Source organism: Gekko japonicus, unplaced genomic scaffold (assembly GCF_001447785.1).
Source record: "Gekko japonicus isolate JY-2015 unplaced genomic scaffold, Gekko_japonicus_V1.1 scaffold2929, whole genome shotgun sequence".
In the NCBI taxonomy this organism is placed as follows: domain Eukaryota; kingdom Metazoa; phylum Chordata; class Lepidosauria; order Squamata; family Gekkonidae; genus Gekko; species Gekko japonicus.
Genome location: NW_015176535.1, coordinates 68,708 through 87,250, shown reverse-complemented (window position 1 = coordinate 87,250; position 18,543 = coordinate 68,708). Strand labels below are relative to the sequence as shown.

General features: G+C 49.0%; 1 protein-coding gene across 1 annotated transcript in view; it reads right to left on the bottom strand.

Moving 5' to 3' along the window:
* Window positions 1-18,543, bottom strand: part of SYBU (syntabulin) — a 116,757-nt gene that overhangs the window by 54,448 nt on the left and 43,766 nt on the right. Inside the window, 1 exon segment of the mRNA XM_015427440.1 lies at window positions 16,039-16,246. Coding sequence (XP_015282926.1) covers window positions 16,039-16,246 — 208 coding nt within the window.

Here is an 18,543-nt window from a genome sequence, read left to right as displayed (position 1 = left end):
GCCTGTCATGTACAGGGCCCTATGGTCAGTCACGGGAATCCGAGGCAGGATTACGAAATGCTGCTGTGCTTGACAGCTGCTGCCAGTGCAAGTGACCTTACATAAGAACATAAGAGAAGCCGATGTTGGACCAGGCCAATGGCCCACCCAGTCCAACACTCTCTCACACAGTGGCCAAAAATACCAGGTGCCATCAGGAGGTCCACCAGTGGGGCCAGGACATTAGAAGCCCTCCCACTGTTGCACCCCCCCCCCAAGCACCAAGAAGACAGAGCATCACTTGCCCCAGAGCCCCTATCTATACCTATGCCCCAGACTTGCCTGTCACTTGCCTATCTATACCTTGTGGCTAATAGCCACTGATGGACCTCTGCTCCATATGCTTATCTAATTCCCTCTTGAAGCTGTCCATGCTTGTAGCTGCCACCACCTCCTGTGGCAGTGAATTCCATGTGTTAATCACTCTTTGGGTGAAGAAGTACTTCCTTTTATCCGTTCTAACCCGACCGCACAGCAATTTCATGGAGTACCTACGAGTTCTTGTATTGTGAGAAAGGGAGAAAAGTACCTCTTTCTCAACCTGCTCTATCCCATGCATAATCTTATAAACCTCAATCATGTCACCCCTCAGTCGTCTTTTCTCCAAGCTAAAGAGCCTCAAGCTCTTTAACCTTTCTTCATAGGGAAAATGTTCCAACCCTTTTATCATCCCAGTTGCCCTTTTCTGCACTTTTCCCAATGCTATAATATCCCTTTTGAGGTGTGGTGACCAGAACTGTACACATAAACCTTCCTGAGGTTTATGGTCCCACTCCAGCTGTGGACCCATACTGCTGGATAACTGCACTATCTGGCCAGAGAAATCCTGGAGGTGAGTGATTACCATCAATGAACTAGGAATACCAGCCTCCAGGTGGGACCTGGGGATCCCCTGGAATTACTACTTTTCTCCAGACTAAAGAGATCAGTTCCCTTGGAGAAAATGGATGCTCTGGAGGGTGGACTCTGTGGCATTGTACCCCACTGAGGTTTCTGCCCCACCCCGGCTCCATCCCCAAATCTCCAGCAGTTTCCCAACCTGGATCTGGCAACCCTCTCCCCCGAGCCCTGCTGGTGGCCAGGGGGGACCTGGCAACCCAGCCTGAGATAAATCCAGCAGTGATTACTTGGAAGAGGTAAGACTGTTAACCACAGTCTTCATCGCTCCTAGTTCAGCATCTGAGTCTCTATGCTCTTGTGCACCATATTTTTATCCTAGCTATCCTGCAAGGAGCTCAGATACGCATCCATCAGTGTTCCCTCTAAGTTGAGTTAGTGTGAGCTAGCTCACAGTTTTTTAGCCTCCAGCTCACACAACAGGACAAATAATTTTTGTCTCATCTCAGGAAGGATGGCTCCAGAGCAAACTAATTTATGCAGCAGCCAAATCTTTTGCTCACAACTTTAACGCCAGTAGCTCACTTAGGCTGCGGTCACACGGAGCATTAGGCACACTAGAGAGACGGAAGATAGGCGGATTTTCCGGGCGTGATCTCACCGCCACATCTGGAAAGCGTAGAGCTCTCGTGGCTCACCCGAGGCTTCACTCCGAAGATGCGCGGTAAAAAACTAGTACCTCGGAGGTACTAGTTTCCGAAAACCGCGGGGCAAGGGCGGGTGCGTGATTGTGTTTACGGTGGAATCCCATGGCATCCGGCGCCCGCCCATGCCCCCTCACAAAAAGGGGTTTTTTTCCCCCAAGTGTCCTCGGGATGCGCACAAGCACCCAACGGGGCATATGCACACGTCGATGTACAGGAAAAAAACCCACCCGTTTGCCACGGCACGCCGCTTCTTTGCCGTGCCGCAGGATTGTGGTGTGATCGGCACCTCCCCCCTACCACGGGACCTCCACGGGATGTCTGCTCACGCAACCGCACGTTATTTTGCCCCGGGGCAAACAGCCACGCTTTCCCCCCGCATTTTCCTGCCCGTGTGACCGCAGCCAAAGTAGATTTTTTGCTCACAAGACTCCACAGCTTACAGGGAACATTGGCATCCATGGTCCTCCTCTCCATTATCTTATCCTCCAACGAACACTGCAAGGGAGGCTGGGATGGGACAGTATGACTGGCCTAACATCATCCCGTGATTTTCTGTGATATGAGTGGGGGTGTGAACCCTGTTCTTCTTGCTGGATGGCCCAGGCTAGCCCAATCTCATCAGGCCCCAGAAGCTAAGCAGGGTCTACCCTGCTTAGTACTTGAACGTGAGACGACCAAGGAAGTCCAGGGTTGCCAGGCAATGGCACACCGCCTCTGTTTTGTCTCTTGCCTTAAAAACCCCAAGGGGGATTGCCATAGATCGGCTGGGACTTGACGGCACTTTATTCCCACTTCTCACTTCTAGTCTGGCATGCTGACTACTGTACCACACTGACCCTCCTAGCTGACCTCCTGTTACAGTGACAAACTAAAAAAGCCCTGCTGCACATGAGGAGGACACCAGATTTAGATCTTTGACAACAAAGTCCTCTTGCACTGCATAATAGATTCCCCCAACACACACCGCTTTTATGTCAAAGAGTGTCTCACTTTGGATGAAGTGTATTTCCCCCGGTGCCCTATTACCTTACAAGCAGATACTATAGCTTAAATCCCACCCCCACAATCTCTCCAGGAAAGCCTCCCCCCCCCCCATTGGAACAGCTGCACAGATGAACTGTTTTTTTAAAAAAAAGAATTGGCTGCTTGACCCTCCTTACATACAGCCTGTGCTCCTCTCCTGATTGACAAGGTAAACATGGTGCACGCAGGACAGAGCCCCTCCGAAGCAGCCCTGGAACTTATGAGGAAACCAGGCGTGTTTGAGGCAACGGAGCCAGCTGAAGTTGCTGGGGGAATGTTTTCCTCAGCCTGACATCTGAATCCTGCTGCTGAAATCCAAACCAAAGGTGGCGAGGGGGGGTGGGAGGAGGCAGTATGCCAGGGAGCCGGTTTCAATGTCAGATGACGGATGGCGTGCTCCAAAACGTTTGCTTTATTGACTGCTAAAGTAGTCCAACTTGAAGCTTCATGATCGAGAACGTTAGTAGGTTCAGCTTACATTTGCCAGCATAAACATGACTTTGAAAAGCTTCATTTTTTTCAGCTCATAATTTTTGGGAAAGAAATACCATTCTTACAACATCTTGTTGCAATCTGCACAGCTCTGCCACCTTATGAACATCATCACACCATTATCAAGAAGGCCCTTGAGTACCTCTTGCAATCCAAGCTTATGGAGCATGCTAATGTGGACGTCAGCCCTTCTAAGTACACCGGCATGGCGTAGTGGTTAGAGTGCTGGACTGGGACCTAGGAGAATCAGGTTCAAATCCCCACTCATGCCACGGAAGCTCAGTGGGTGACCCTGGGCCAGTCACACTCTCTCAGCCTAGCCTACCCCATCGGGGAGAAAGGTGGGGCATAAATGAAGTAAATAAATAATAAGTAATAAGCACGGATAGTACTGCAGCTTCATCCCGTGCGTCTGGCAAACTCACTCGCTGCCCAGTATGGCGAGTTTCATGGGCTGGGCTTCATTGTGTGGGGACTGGACCTCAATATTACCATATTTGCTCAGTAGTAAACCGAGCAGCATCCATGAGGGTGCCTGGTGGGGAAGAGAAATGCTAGTTCTCAGAATTCATATAGGACATCCTGTATTCAAAGTGCTTCACCTGGCAGTCCTTACAGCAGCACGGTAAGGTAGGTCCCAACATTTCAGATATAGGAGGATGGTGCTGAGAATGCATGGCTTGCCTAAGGAAATCAGTCAACTTTGTGGGAGAGATGAGATCTGGGACGGCTCACTCTCTCTGGCATAAAGCTACCTACACCAGCTCCTAGAAGGGTTGAGTTGAAATGGCAAACGTCTAAGAGTCAATTTGGTGCAGTGGTTAAGAGTGGCGGACTCTAATCTGGAGAACTGGGTTTGATTCCCCACTCCCCCACATGCAGCCAGCTGGATGACCTTGGGTCAGTCAAAGCTCTCTCAGAGCTGTTCTCTCAAGAGCAGTTCTCTCAGCCCCACCTGCCTCACAGGGTGTTTGTTGTGAGGAGAGGAAGGGATTATAAACTGCTCTGACACTCTGAGTGAAGGGCGGGGTATAAATCCAATCTCCTCCTCCTCCTCTTTCCAACAGCAGGGCCAAACGGAGGAGGCGGAGGAGGAGATTGGGTTTATACCCCGCCCTTCACTCAGAGTCTCAGAGTGGTTTACAAACTCCTTTCCCCTCCCCTCCCCACAACAGACACCCTGTGAGGTAGGTGGGGCTGAGAGAGCTCTGAGAGAACTGCCCTTGAGAGAACAGCTCTGAGAGTACTTGTAACTGACCCAAGATCACACCAGCAGCTGCAAGTGGAGGAGTGGGGAATCAAACCCGGTTCTCCCAGATTAGAGTCTGCGCACTTAACCACTACACCAAACTAGCCATTATGGCATTTACAGGTCCAGCCCATGGACATCGCCACCATTTTAGAGTGGAGCTCAGGCCATTTAAAAATGCTGTGAAGGGGCCTACAGTGTGGTGGGACAAGCAGCCCCCCTCCCCCATGTATTTTCAAGTGCCAATAATTTGCATGTGAAGAGGTGTCAAGGGGGGGTGGAACAAGAGTTCCCGGATCATGCTGTGCTACCTTGAGGCATTTTTAAATGGCCTGAATTCCGCAGCATCCTGTGGATTCCATAATGTCTAGTTTGGCCCTTAGCAGTGTTAATTTCTAAAGCGAGACATTCCAGGACTTAAGCCGCTTGGAAGTCATAACCCCCCCACTAAGGCTGGCCCAACCACAGAGCAAGCCAGACAACACCCTGTGGGGCCAGCCTCAGCTACACCAATGTCTAGAAGGGTGTGACAGAGAGATGCTATCAGTGCTTCTGAAGGCAATGTTGCCTCTTCCATGAGAGCCTGTCGAATATAGCACATATGTATGTAGCACATTTCTGTCCCAGCCCTTTCTACAAGGAGCTCAGGGAAGTGTACATGGCTTTCCCTCCCCCCTTTTCAGAATTTCTACCTCTGAGGTAGGTGAGGCTGAGAGAGAAGGACTGACCCAAGGGTCATTCAGGAAGTTTCCATGGCTGAGTGGGGATTTGAACTAGGTTTAGCATTTGCCCATTTCAGCTGGGCAGCCTCCCAGCAGATGCCCTCCCCAACACTTCCACGAGAACTAAGGGGGCCGAAATGATGTTGCAGAACCCATCAATGTCACCTCTGGGGAAAAACCCAGATGTGATGTCAGTGTGGCAGGTGACACTCTGGGATCCTCCCCCCCCCCCCAATCTATGGTGGTATCATAGAGATTTAGAGTAAGTCCAGAGCGTTGCCTGACATGTCGATCTGGGGGTTTTTCCACCTGGAAGTGACTTCGATGAGTTGTGTGATGTCATTTCTGCCCTATGCTGTATCTCTGAAGCTCCTGGGAGCACTAGAAAGTGGCCCGGCAAGACTAATTTGAAACCAGATCTTCCAGTTCCTAGTTCAGCTCTCTGACTTGTACCTAACACCACCTCTCTATTGCTGAACTTTAAGATGAAAGCGAGAAAACAGTGTCCTGGACAATGGCCACTTAATTTGCTATTGTACATTACAAGAGAGGGGGGAAGAGGGGATTTTGATTTGCCTTGGAGAGTCGAAATAGCCTGGATTCGCCCTGCTCCCTAGCCCCAGATGTATAAGGCTAATTATGTTGCAACTTGCAATGCCAGGAAGGCACTCTGCACTTGTTCAAAGGTGGCCTTTTTTACATCCTCCAAGCCTGAGACTTGACCGTCAAAAAAATTCTAGAGGTTCAGATTAAACCTTGAGGCTTAGCATGTCTCTTTCCGTTCATCATGAAGCATGTGTGCCTTCTGCAGAGTAGTTCTCTTTTCCCTTTCTTTGCTTCCAGGCAGGCACCAACATTCACATTCTCAGAGGCTTGCTTCCAGTTTTGTTTCCGTGCTTGAAACCGAAAAAGACAGCATCTCATCTCCGGTCCCCCCCGTACAGAGAAAAGAGCTCAAGGCTTTCTGGTGGACGTCAAGAACTAGCAACGGAAAGACAATGGAATCAACGGGGTCTGACATACACCTGAGATCTGTACGGATGTGAGCTGCTATCAGTACAGTACCTGTGCTTGCAATGTTAACATGTTTAAATCAGATTCAAATCTATCAGAAAAGAGTATATTTCAAAGACTGGGATGGTGCAAGGTGTTTTGGCACCCTGAGCAGGATTACCCAGTGTCTCCTCCCATGACACTGTCGGCTGTGCCCGAGCAGAGCCTGTGTAGGATTGCTGTAGGGGGACACACGGCCAGTGACGGCATGGGTTCAGGAGACGATGCTTGCTGACAACTGTATCACCAACGGCCAGGGGCAAACCAGGTCCCTGTATACGGTATGTCAGGCAACTGCTTGGGTGGCCTGGCCACAGATAATAGTAATTGTGTGCTGTCAAGTCACAACTGACTCAGGGCAATCTCAGGGCCGTGCGGTTTTCGAGGCAAGAGACGTTCAGAGGTGGTTTGCCATTGCCTAGCTCTTGGACTTCCTTGGTGGTCTCCCATCCAAGTACTAACCAAGGTTGACCCTGCTTAGCTTCCAAATTCTGACAAGCAAGGGCTAGGCTGGGCTATTCGGCTTGGCTGAAGAAATAGCTGTTTTAAAAAGGGACATGGTGGGGTGTAAATATGACAAAAGCTCACTGTATAGTAGGTGTCCCTTAAAGGAAGTGATCAGGCAAAGAACACTGAATTCAACAGAAGGAGGAGGAGGAGGATTTATACCCCACCCTTCACTTGGGAGTCTCAGAGCGGCTTACAATCTCCTTTCCCTTCCCCTCCCCACAACAGACACCCTGTGAGGTAGGTGGGGCTGAGGGAGCTCTTCTGAGAACTGCTCTTGAGAGAAAAGCTCTGAGAGAACTGTGACTGACCCCAGGTCACCCAGCTGGCTGCATGTGGAGAAGTGGGGAGGTGTTCTGTGCTTGCCAATGCCTAACTCCTGGGTTGGACTCAACCAACTTTTTAGGTGATAAAAAAGGAATGAGGGTTCCCCTTTGACAACTTAAAAAAAAGTTATTCTGGGGATCATGAGACTGTCATGAATAAAAGCCATGTGGTATGGGGGACTGTGGTAAGGAGGGGAACTGGGCAGGACTGAGTGAAAAAGATCCAACTTGTTATCATATGCACAGGGCCATCAGGGTGCATCTGTGGGGCAATTCCACTGTTTGCAAACAGAACATGAAAGAGAAAGAGAACCCTCAGGGAGAAAGAGGAAGGGATCATAGCTTAGAAGCAGGACACATCCTGTGCACGCAGGCAACCCCAGAATCTCAGGCATTGCCAAAGGCAAGGACAGTTCCACTTATAAGGCTTTCAACCTTCTGGAGAACTTCTGCCGGTCATTATGCTGGGGATTATTAGGAAGGGTATTGAAAACAGATCAGCCAATATTATAATAGGTAAAGGTTCCCTTGCTCGAAAGCCAGTTGAATCCGACTCTAGGGTTGCGGTGCTCATCTCCGTTTCAAAGCCGAAGAGCCAGCGCTATCCGAAGACGTTTCCGTGGTCATGTGGCCGGCATGACTAAACACCAAGGTGCACGGAACGCTGTTACCTTCCCACTGAAGTGGTACCTATTTATCTACTTGCAATTTCTTGCTTTCGAACTGCTAGGTTGGCAGGAGCTGGAACTAGAGACGAGAGCTCACCCCGTCTTGCGGCACCCGGGTCTTGAACTGCTGAACTACTGACCTTCCACAGCCTGCAGTTCAGCGTCTTAACCACTTGAGCCACCGCAGCTCCATATCATAATATCATAATGCCCCTATATAAATCAATGGTGCGACCTCATCTGGAATACTGTGTGCAATTCTGGTCACCACACCTTAAAAAGGATATTATAGCTTTGGAAAAAGTGCAGAAAAGGGCAACTCGAATGATAAAAGGGTTGGAACACTTTCCCTATGAGGAAAGGTTAAGGCGCTTAGGGCTCTTTAGCTTGGAGAAACGACGACTGAGGGGTGACATGATTGAGGTTTATAAGATTATGAATGGGAAAGAGCAGGTAGAGAAAGAGGTACTTTTCTCCCTTTCTCACAATACAAGAACCCGTGGGCACTCCATGAAATTGCTGAGCGGTCGGGTTAGAACAGATAAAAGGAAGGACTTCTTCACCCAAAGAGTGATTAACACATGGAATTCACTGCCACTCAGGAAGGATGGCTCCAGAGCAAACTAATTTATGCAGTAGCCAAATTGCTTGCTCACAACTTTCATGCCAGTAGCTCACAAAGTGGAATTTTTGCTCACAGAACTTCACAGCTTAGAGGTAACACAAGTTAGAACAGATAAAAGTAAGTACTTCTTCACCCAAAGAGTGATTAACACATGGAATTCACTGCCACAGGAAGTGGTGGCGGCTACAAGCATGGACGGCTTCAGAAGGGAATTAGATAAGCATATGGAGCAGAGGTCCATCAGTGGCTATTAGCCACAAGGTATAGATAGGGACTCTGGGGCAAGTGATGCTCTGTCATCTTGGTGCTTGGGGGGGGGGTCAGCGGTGGGAGGGCTTCTAATGTCCTGGCCCCACTGGTGGACCTCCTGATGGCACTGGTATTTCTGGCCACTGTGTGATACAGAGTGTTGGACTGGATGGGCCTTTGGCCTGATCCAACATTGGCATCTCTTATGTTCTTATGTTCTTAAAATAGACAGCACTGATATACCCATAGAGTGACTCACTCATTACGTGGCAGCGTCTCTGCTTTTATTGATGGCTTCTGTAAGAAGATGGCAAATTCATGGAGGATAGCTCTATTGACGGCTATTAGTTGTGACAGTGAAACAGAACCTCCATTTAAAGGAGCACTGTATCTCTGAGTATCCAAAACTGGGGAGAACCAGTTGAGTTTCCTTCTTGCCATGGACCTCACAGGGCAACCTTGTACTAATCACTCCCAACCTAACCTGCCCCACAGGGCTATTGTGAGAATAAAATTAGGGGGGGGGGCATGGATGCTGCTCTGGAGGAACAGAACAGTATAAATGAGCAATGCTTTCGCCTTCATGCCTTGCTTATAAGATTTCAAGAAGTATCCAGAACAATGGCTAGATCAGGGGTGTCAAACATAAGGCCCGGGGGCTGTCTAGGGCTCTTACCTGGTCCACAAGCCACAGGTATCTATGGAAAGGTAAGGTACTCCCTCTTTTATGGTATCTTTTTGGGGGGGGGGAACCTAGGTCCCGATCACAGAGTTAGCCGCACAATAGGCACGAATGCTGGGTGGAGTTTAAGGGCGCGATCACACAGGAACATCTGGCAAGCATCCCGCACCCATCAGCAACCCGGTTTGCTCTGCCGAAGAAGCGGAGTTAAACAATACCGGGGAAAGTGCAGTAGCAAACGGGTTCATGATGGGCCGCAGACGGACTTCCCTGTGTGATCACTCCAGCACGCTCCCATTGCATCAGTGATCCCTCACTGAAGCGCACCGGAAACACGCGGCGAAGAAAAAAACCTGATTCACCCGCCATTGTGTCTGATCACGCAGGGGCAGGTCAAATTACTATGGAGCAAATAGCCCCGTTCCCCCCCCCCCCGTGTTATCTGGCACATGTGACCGCACTCCTAGTCTTGTATATAACTAAATACATTTATTGGGGCTTTTGTGAGTTCCCCAGTAAATCAACTGCTTTCATTGCTAGGAATCAGTTGCTTTTGTTTGTACTTGGAGCAAAAAATAATATTGTTAACTAGGTTTGCCTGTGTTTATATCTCTGTACCTGGCATTACATTTTATGGCACACATGGCCCGGCCGGACAAAGTGACATTTATTTATTTATTTATTTAGATTTATATCCCGCACTCCCCGAAGGCTCAGGGTGGCTAACAGAGGCATAATGCCAGATAATAACAATAAAAAAGTATAAATTACTAAAAATACAGAATAGACAGTTAAATAAGATTCATAAAAATCATTTCGGTGCTCCCCTACTCCCTTCCACATTTTAAAAACCAAGATGGTGTTCTCGATAGTATAGCTACACAACAGCAGTGCATATCACCACTGCCCTGTCGTTCCCTAGAAACGTCCCGCTCCCTCCGATGGTACCCGCACCAGCGATGACAATGTGTGGAAATTATAGGGTTTTGATGGAACAGTGGTGGTGGCGGCTCCTATTCGAAAGCCTGGTGGAAGAGCTACGTCTTACAGGCCCTGTGGAACTATACAAGGTCCCGCAGAGCCCGGATCTCCTCTGGGAGCTCGTTCCACCAGATAGGAACTGCCACCGAAAACGCCCTAGCCCTGGTCATCGCATATTTGATGGTCTTGGGGCCTGGAACATCCTGGAGATTTTGATTCCCCGACCGTAGTGCCCTTGGGGGAACATGTGGGAAAAGGCGGTCCCTTAGGTAGGCCGGTCCCTGGCCATATATGGCTTTAAAGGTAAGAACCAGCGCTTTGAAGCGAATCCCGTATGCTATTGGCAACCAGTACAGCGCTTTCAGCACTGGCCGGATGTGGTCTCATCTAGGAAGACCCATCAACAGCCTGGCTGCAGCATTCTGCACTAGTTGCAGCTTCCGAATTTGCAACAGAGGCAGCCCCATGTAGAGAGTGTTACAGTAGTCTAGCCTCGAGGTGACCGTCGCGTGGATCACCGTGGCCAGGTCATCGCGGTCGAGGAAAGGGACCAACTACCACGCCAGCCGAAGATGGTAAAAGGCCGACTTGGCAGTGGCTGCTACCTGGGCCTCCATCGTTAACGAGGAGTCCTTTTAATTTCAGCCGACTCAGTCTGAGCCAACCAGCCACGGCCTGTAGTGCCCACTGCCCAGTAAGGGTCATCTGGAGTGGAGTCCAACCCGCCGCCCAACATCAGATATAGCTGGGTGTCATCTGCATATTGATGACACCCAAGCCCGCAACTCCGGGCAATCTGGGCAAGGGGGCGCATGTAGATGTTAATCTGGGCAAGGGGGCGCATGTAGATCGGGGATAGCACTGCCCCCTGAGGTACCCCACATTCAAGGGGCCACCTCCGGGACCGCTGATCCCCTATCGCCACCCTTTGTCCTTGACCCTGGAGAAAATAGGCCAGCCATTGAAGGGCAAGCCCCTGGATCCCCACGTCAGCAAGGCGGTGGGTCAGCAACTGATGGTCGACCATATCGATTACGGCCGACAGATCTAACAACGACAGTGCCGCCGCACCGCCTCGATCCAGATGCCTACGGAGATCGTCAGTCAGAGCGACCAGTACAGTCTCCACTCCGTGACCAGGGCGAAAGCCGGACTGGAAGGGATCGAGGACAGAAGCGTCATCCAGAAAGCCCTGCATCTGTGTCGCCACCGCTCTCTCTATAAGTTTGCTCAAATATGTCAGATACAGCCCTCGTAACAAATGAGTTTGACATCTCTGGGCTAGATGGACCTCTCAATAACTCTTCTGGAGTACAATGGCAATGCATGCGGCACAATGCAAACACTGGCAGGAACAATTTAGAAGTGATACAAAAAATAACGGGAGTATATTATTCCAAGAATTGCAACCAGAAAAAAACAGGTAAGAGTGCACATAGCCAGACGCTTCGAGACATGATCTGTGCAAAAACAGAAAGAAGCACATTAGACAACAGATCCACAGCACCTTTCCTGAGTCTTTGAAGTAAGGTATGACAACGAAGAATGAGTTGCAATCGAGACAAGGCATAATTAGGACACAGATTACATTTGGCAGTAGGATTACAGGTACAGCAGCTGCCAGGAGAAATGTTATTCATACTTAGCTTTACATTAACAGTTGCAGTGGATCTCGCTGCACATCATTGTATTCGAGATGCCACAGGCCGTAAAACACATGCAAAAAAAAAAGATGCTGAAGCCGTACAAACATAAATTGATTTCCCCGTATTTCTTGCAGCTGTATTTTGTTCACAGTGAGCAACTGCAAAGTGCTGATATAATTATGCAGCAGGCGCATCATGGTGCATTGTTTGGAAGCCAGCTTCTCTCATTCTCATAGTGGCACCATTTCCCAAATTTAATATCAAAGTAGAAACCGAAGGCTTTTTTCGCATGTGCTTTGAACATCACTACCATAAGAGATCATTCACAGTTAGTTGTTCACAAATGACATATTTTGCTTGTTCCCCACCCTTTTTTCCCCCTGCCATCAAGTCACAGCCAACTTATGGCGATCCCATAGGGTTTTCGAGGCAAGAGCCATTCAGAGGAGGTTTGCCACTGGCTGCTTCCGTGTCACAATCCTGGTATTCCTTAGAGGTCTCCCAGTCAAACACTAGCAAGAGCCAACCCTGCTTAACTTCCAAAATCTGATGAGATTAGGCTAGCCTGGTTTTCACTTACCTAGCACACAAAGTACACTGTTGTACAGTAATCAAGATGGGCGGAACAATGATGTGCTTCAGCTACAGCACAATCAGTTCAGAGGCGGCACTGAGAGTTGACAACTGCCCCGGGGGCGGGGGGGACTGATCTAGCCTGCACTAGGGCTTTTACGAGCACCAGGATGACGGAGCAATTAAGTGAGGTGTTTTTTTTAATCATGTGGAGGTTAAAAAGTTGCGCCTGTTAGTTACTGCAGATCAAGCGGTCACCAATGGCCCATCCCACAGGGGCCAATGTAGAAGCAGACAACCTCACTGATACCACAACCACATGAAGTTTATAAAGTCATTATTCCTCTGTGCACAGTGTATAACATTAAAAATGGAATCCCTATACGTTGCAAAGCATTCAAAAAATGGGCATGAAGTAATTCATACCTGTCTACAAGTAATGCAAGAGAGGCTCAAAGAGCGTTGACTTTTGTAGTGGCACATATTAAAGTACCCTAAGACACAGAGACCCCACTAATAATCCTCTACAAGGATTTGTCTCTTGTTGCAAAATATCCATAGTAGTGATTAAATATCTAGAACACCTATTTTGAATGTGAACTGTATTTTTTGTTCCTTTCTGCATTAATTGTACAGAACAGCATTCATTAAAGAGGGCTGGCCAGGTTTATGGAAGGTCTATCGTTGGCCACAAACCATGACAGCCAACACCTCTGATTGTCAGATGCCAGGGAGCAGTCAGCAGGCGAGCGTTGCTGTCTGCAGGCTGTACTTGTGGGCTATCCTTGTGAGTTGGCATCTCACTTGCTGTTGCTGAAACAGGATGCTGGACTAGATGAAGTACTGGTCTGATCCACCATGGCTACTGTTAAGTTCTTCAGTTGACAGTTATCAAAATCTTGGCCACCTGATATACTGGAAAGGCAATGTGACTTCAGCTTGCTCATGCATTACAGACAAGGGCAATTCCATAGTAATGAACTTGTGATGTAGTTAAGAAATTTATGTATTCTAGAGGGCCACTGTAGGCAGACTTACACTGTTCTAATTTAATTGCTTTCAATGAGCTTAGAAGGGTGTAACTCTGGTTCGGGGGGGGGCATGTTGAAGACCCCCAAAATCAAATAACTGTGATGAACTGACCATGCCACTGGATGCTGCTAACAATAAATCTTTGCACTATACAGGATGATGGGAACAAAAGCCAAACCTACCTGTTAAGATAGGAATAGAATGAAAAAACGCATGGGGGGGGGGGAATCTGTACGTCACTCAGAGGGTACTGGATTCACATAACTAGCCAGCAAGTCCAGAATATTAAGGGCCAGTTCTCACTCTTTTGCATATACACATATTCATTAGTCACTGACCATAACATCAAGTGTACATAAGAACAGCCCTGCTGAATCACTGCAGTGGTCCATCTAGTCCAGCCCCTTGTCTCACGTAGTGGGCAACCAGTTCCTCTGGAGGGCCAACACCAGGGCATAAAGACAAAAGCCTTCCCTGATCTTGCCTCTCAGCACTGGTATACAGAGGTTTACGGCCTCTGAATGCTAGTGGTTCCCTTTAGTAACCACTGACAGACCTATCATCCTTGTAAGTGGTCTCTTAATTGTCCATCAAAGATACATCACAACAGAGAGAACATTCATGGCACCCGATGTCAGCACATACATTATTTTCAGGCGAGACAGTTTACACATTCAGAGGGATTCTTGAGGGATAAGATAAAGATGATGGCCATTCAGCCATGATTGGAACTTTCTGGACTACCCAGTTTTAAGGGTTGGGTCAACAGCACACCCATGTGTGAAGATCAGTCAGGGAGAGGATGAGTAGGGCTTACTTATGGTGGAAGAGTCCAGGCAGATGGTTGTATTAGCATGGAAGTGCCCCTTTAGGGTTATCAACCATCCAGTATTGCCCTTCAATTAGATCTTCCTCTAATATTGCCACTCTAAACAGTTTTACCAATCTAAATCCACTGACCAATGGTCTCAGAAAGGAATAACGCTGCTTAGCATAGCAGTGTAAATCAGGATGGGACCAGTGTGCTTATCCAGTGTCCCAGTGGGATACAGTGGTTAGAGTATCTGACTAGCATCTGGGAGACTCAGGTTCAAATCCCCACTCAGCCAAGACAGCTTGCTGGGTTACCTTGGGCCAGTCATGTTTTTTCAGCCTACCCTACCTTACAAGGTTGTTGTGAATGCAAAATGGAAGAGGGAAGAATGAAGTACGCCACTTTGAATCTCTATCGGGGAGAAAGGTGGGGCATAAAAGAAGTTAATTAATCAGTTTAATTAACATACAGCTTGGGTGAATTTCCAATGATCAGACTACTACAGAAATATGTTTCTGCAGAGAAGCTGGACTTTCAGGTGAATGCTAGAATTTTTTACGTAAACACTGTTCACATTATCGTCATTATAATAATACTTATTATTATTCCACACAGAAAACATTGTGAATCTGTAGGAAGTGTGTATAGAAAATCAATTATATGATACATATGGTGGACCAGTTCTTACAAATGGGATAAAGGTTATAAAGGATATTGGACAATTTTTTAAAAAATTCAGAAATCATATATCTGTAATCCCTGATGCCAAATAGCCATCACATTGTACATCTCTGGAAGATTTTCCTTCTAAAAGTTTCCTAAACAAATCAAGCCCTTTTAAGAATGCCAGAATATGTCATTTTCAATTCTGTTAAAAAAGAAGAGGCCAATTTTTCATCCAGCCATTCAAGGCAAACACATCCTAATCCAAAGAGCAACATCTGACTTCATTTAGTGACACACACTTAAAATACTCAGTACTAAATTTCACCAACATCTTCCTTTTACTAAAAAGCTCTGTGTCCAAGCAGTCAGAAAAATGGGCAAAAATGCAGAACTGCACACACTGCCAACTGAAAGATATGCTTCTTATAGAAACAGTGATCACAATCGCTCAGAAAATATACTGATTGTCCACAATATTTATTTATTTATTAAATTTCTACCCCGCCCTCCCACCGAGGTGGCTCAGGGCGGCTTACAAACAGTTTAAAACAACATGCAATTTAAAACCAGCAAATACAAGATATAAAATACAATAAATACAATGAAACTAAATAAATACGGCGGTATCCTATGATAAAGTGCTAGTGCGACCTTGGTGAAAGCTGTTTTCACGGCTCTCCGGAACTGCTGGAGGTCCCGTAGAGCTCTAATCTCATTGGGGAGCTTGTTCTACAGCGTTGCCGCCACCAGGGAGAACGCCCTGGACCTGGTTACTGCCAACCTGGCATCCCTAGGCCCAGGGGGGGGCCAGGCAGTGCTGTGTTCCAGACCACAGTGCTTTTGGGGGAATGTACGGGGAAAGGCGGTCCCTCAGGTAGGCAGACCCCTGACCATTTAGGGTTCTGAAGGTCAAAACCAGCACCCTGAAGCGAATCCGGGACGCTACTGGAAGCCAGTGCAATGACTTCAGCACAGGCTGGATGTGCTCCCACCTGGGGAGGCCCATCAGCAACCTGGCTGCCGCGTTTATAATATCTTGACTACTGCTGACACCGTGGGGAAGTTATTCTGTGCATTCGGATGAAGAGGAAGACAAACCCTGGCTCTCAGACCACCATTTTCACAGCCACACCCTTCCTTTCCTTACCTGAGCAAAAGCTGTTGCTGCTGATGGTCCTTGCCGACCCTCCGGAAGAGCTCAGAGGGTTGAACTCTCTGCTTTCCTCCTCTGAGAAGGGTGACTCAGATGCTGGGGACACTTTCTGGTGGTAAGGGTGCTGCTGGGGGAGATGAGGCCGGAGGACCAGGCGGGGGATACGGCTGCGGCAGATCTCCTTGTCTTGCATTTTGTGCTCCTTACAACAACAACAACAGCAACAGTGGAAATGTCATTCCTCGTTCTGCCCAGTCCAAGCACACCAAATGTGGCATTAGAGGAAACACCACCAAACAGTGCTTCTACATGGGCATCATGCAGTGAGCATCACAGTTGCAGACAGGGAACCACATCATTTGGTGCTATGGAGTGGGATTCCTCCACGCCAACGGCAGTGGCTCACGGAGGAGTTCAGAGCTGACATGGGGGCACTGCATGCAAACAGCGTTGAGCTTTGTGGGTACTAGTCTACCAACATGATACTAGTCATCCTGGGGAGGGGCCATGGTTCACTAGTACAGCACTTCTTCTGTTTGTTTGTTTTTGGGGGGGTTTTGCATGCTGCAGTTTGCAGGTTCAGTTCCAGGCAGGGGTCATTTCGTAGAAAACGATCTAGGGGAACTCATTAGCATAACTCATTAGCATATGCCACACCCCCTGACATCAGGGGCCCGGCGGTGGACCTGCAAGGCCGGCGGGAGTGCGAGGAAGCCCCGCCAAAGCCCTCCCTGGCCCCAGACAGGCAGGGGTAGGGAGAGGCGGGGAGGAAGAAACTTACCCTCCCTCTTCTCCTGCCTCCTCCTGGCTGAATGAGGGCCGGAAGCGGCGCGGCCGGAAGCGGGGCGGCCGGAAGCGGGGGCGGGGCTTCATCATGTGCCCCGCCCCCTGCACCTCACTCGGGGGAACTGCGATCCCCCACGTTCCCCCCCCGAAATGACCTCTGGTTCCAGGCATCTCAAGTGTAAAGAATCAGGTAGTAGGACATCTGCCTGATATTGGGACTGCAGCTCCCAACCAGAGCAGATGATACTGAACTTGTGCATAGACAAAGTATTGACTCAGTAGAAGGCATCATGTCCGCTCATTTGCATGGAGCATTGCCCACACAGAAACAGTTCCCAGTGGCTATATCCCACCCCCATGGCTATAGCCCATTTCACACCCGTAAATGTAAAATATGAATGGGAGAAGCATGTGTTTGCAAGCACGCTTATTACAGAAGTATAACTGTTAACACAGTTCTGATTAGCTGCAGGCTCCCTGTTTAGAGAGTGAAGTCCGTAATATAGGGGAAAGGCCTTCTACTGATCCAGATGATTTGGGCTGCCAACCTCCAGGTGGGACCTGATCTCCAGATGACAGGAATCTGCCCCCCCCCTGGAGAAAATGGCTGCTTTGGAGGGTGGACTCTAGCATCATATCTGGCTGAGGACTCTCCCCTCCCCAAACCCCGCCCTCTTCAGGTTCCACTCCCCAAATCTCCAAAAATTTCCCAACCTGGAGCTGTCAGTCCTTACGTGATCCATGAATGTGTGGCCCAACTGCATTTTAATCTTTGTAAAACATTCTCGCAAGCCACACAATGAGCCCACATCCAAATCCACGCTTTACTGGATTAAAAGTAGTTTTATTGCTGCAAGTTTTCTTTAAAAAAATACTCCCACGGAGCAACATGTGCAAGTGTGGGCAGTGTGCAGCCTTGAAAAATAAAAGCAAAAGGTTCACCCCCCAAACGGGTCGACATATGAGCTCTGTTCCACAGAGGGTAACAACAGCACATTTACTGTGTTCAAAACTGGTCAGTGGAAAAGTCCCTGAAGGCCATTAAGCACAGCGATCATCATCATCCCATCTGCATCACCACCCCACAACCCCCCTCAGGGACCTGGGCACATTTACAGTGGAGGGGGAGGGATACCCAGTGGAAGCAGAGAGCCCATTAAACCTTCCTGGACTGGGGCTGGCATCATTTGGAGCTCGGTCTCCCCATCCTCCTCCCGAGGATGTTCTGCAGCAGGGACAGAGCTTCAGCAATGATGTCAGACTCCATCAAGGATGGAGGGGGGGGTGCTCTTCTGCCGCTGCCTGCGCAGTGGTGACGGGCCAGAAGGAGGGCATCGACGCACCCCTGCTTGGGGGGTAACAGGTACCCTAGGGGCAGACTCTCTCCGACTTGGGCCCCACCTGCCCCTAGAAACGCACCAAACCCACGCAGCTTCTCTTTAGAGGTCCACAGGCCAGGTCTGGCTAGAGAGAGACACACACCCTGAATTTAACCCCGTGCGATGATGTCAGACTCCATCAGGGCTAGAATGCGCGGCTGCTGTGGCTGCGCCTTAGGGCAGGACCGGGGCGCGCGGGGAGAGGGGTGCCCATTAGCCTATTGGGGGTGTACAAAAAGACGCCCCCTTTCCTGGCTCAAATCCCCCCCCAGCCCAGCATACAACCCCCCCCGCGCCTCCCCCCCCCCCGGGGGGGCCCCCCCCCCCCCTCTCC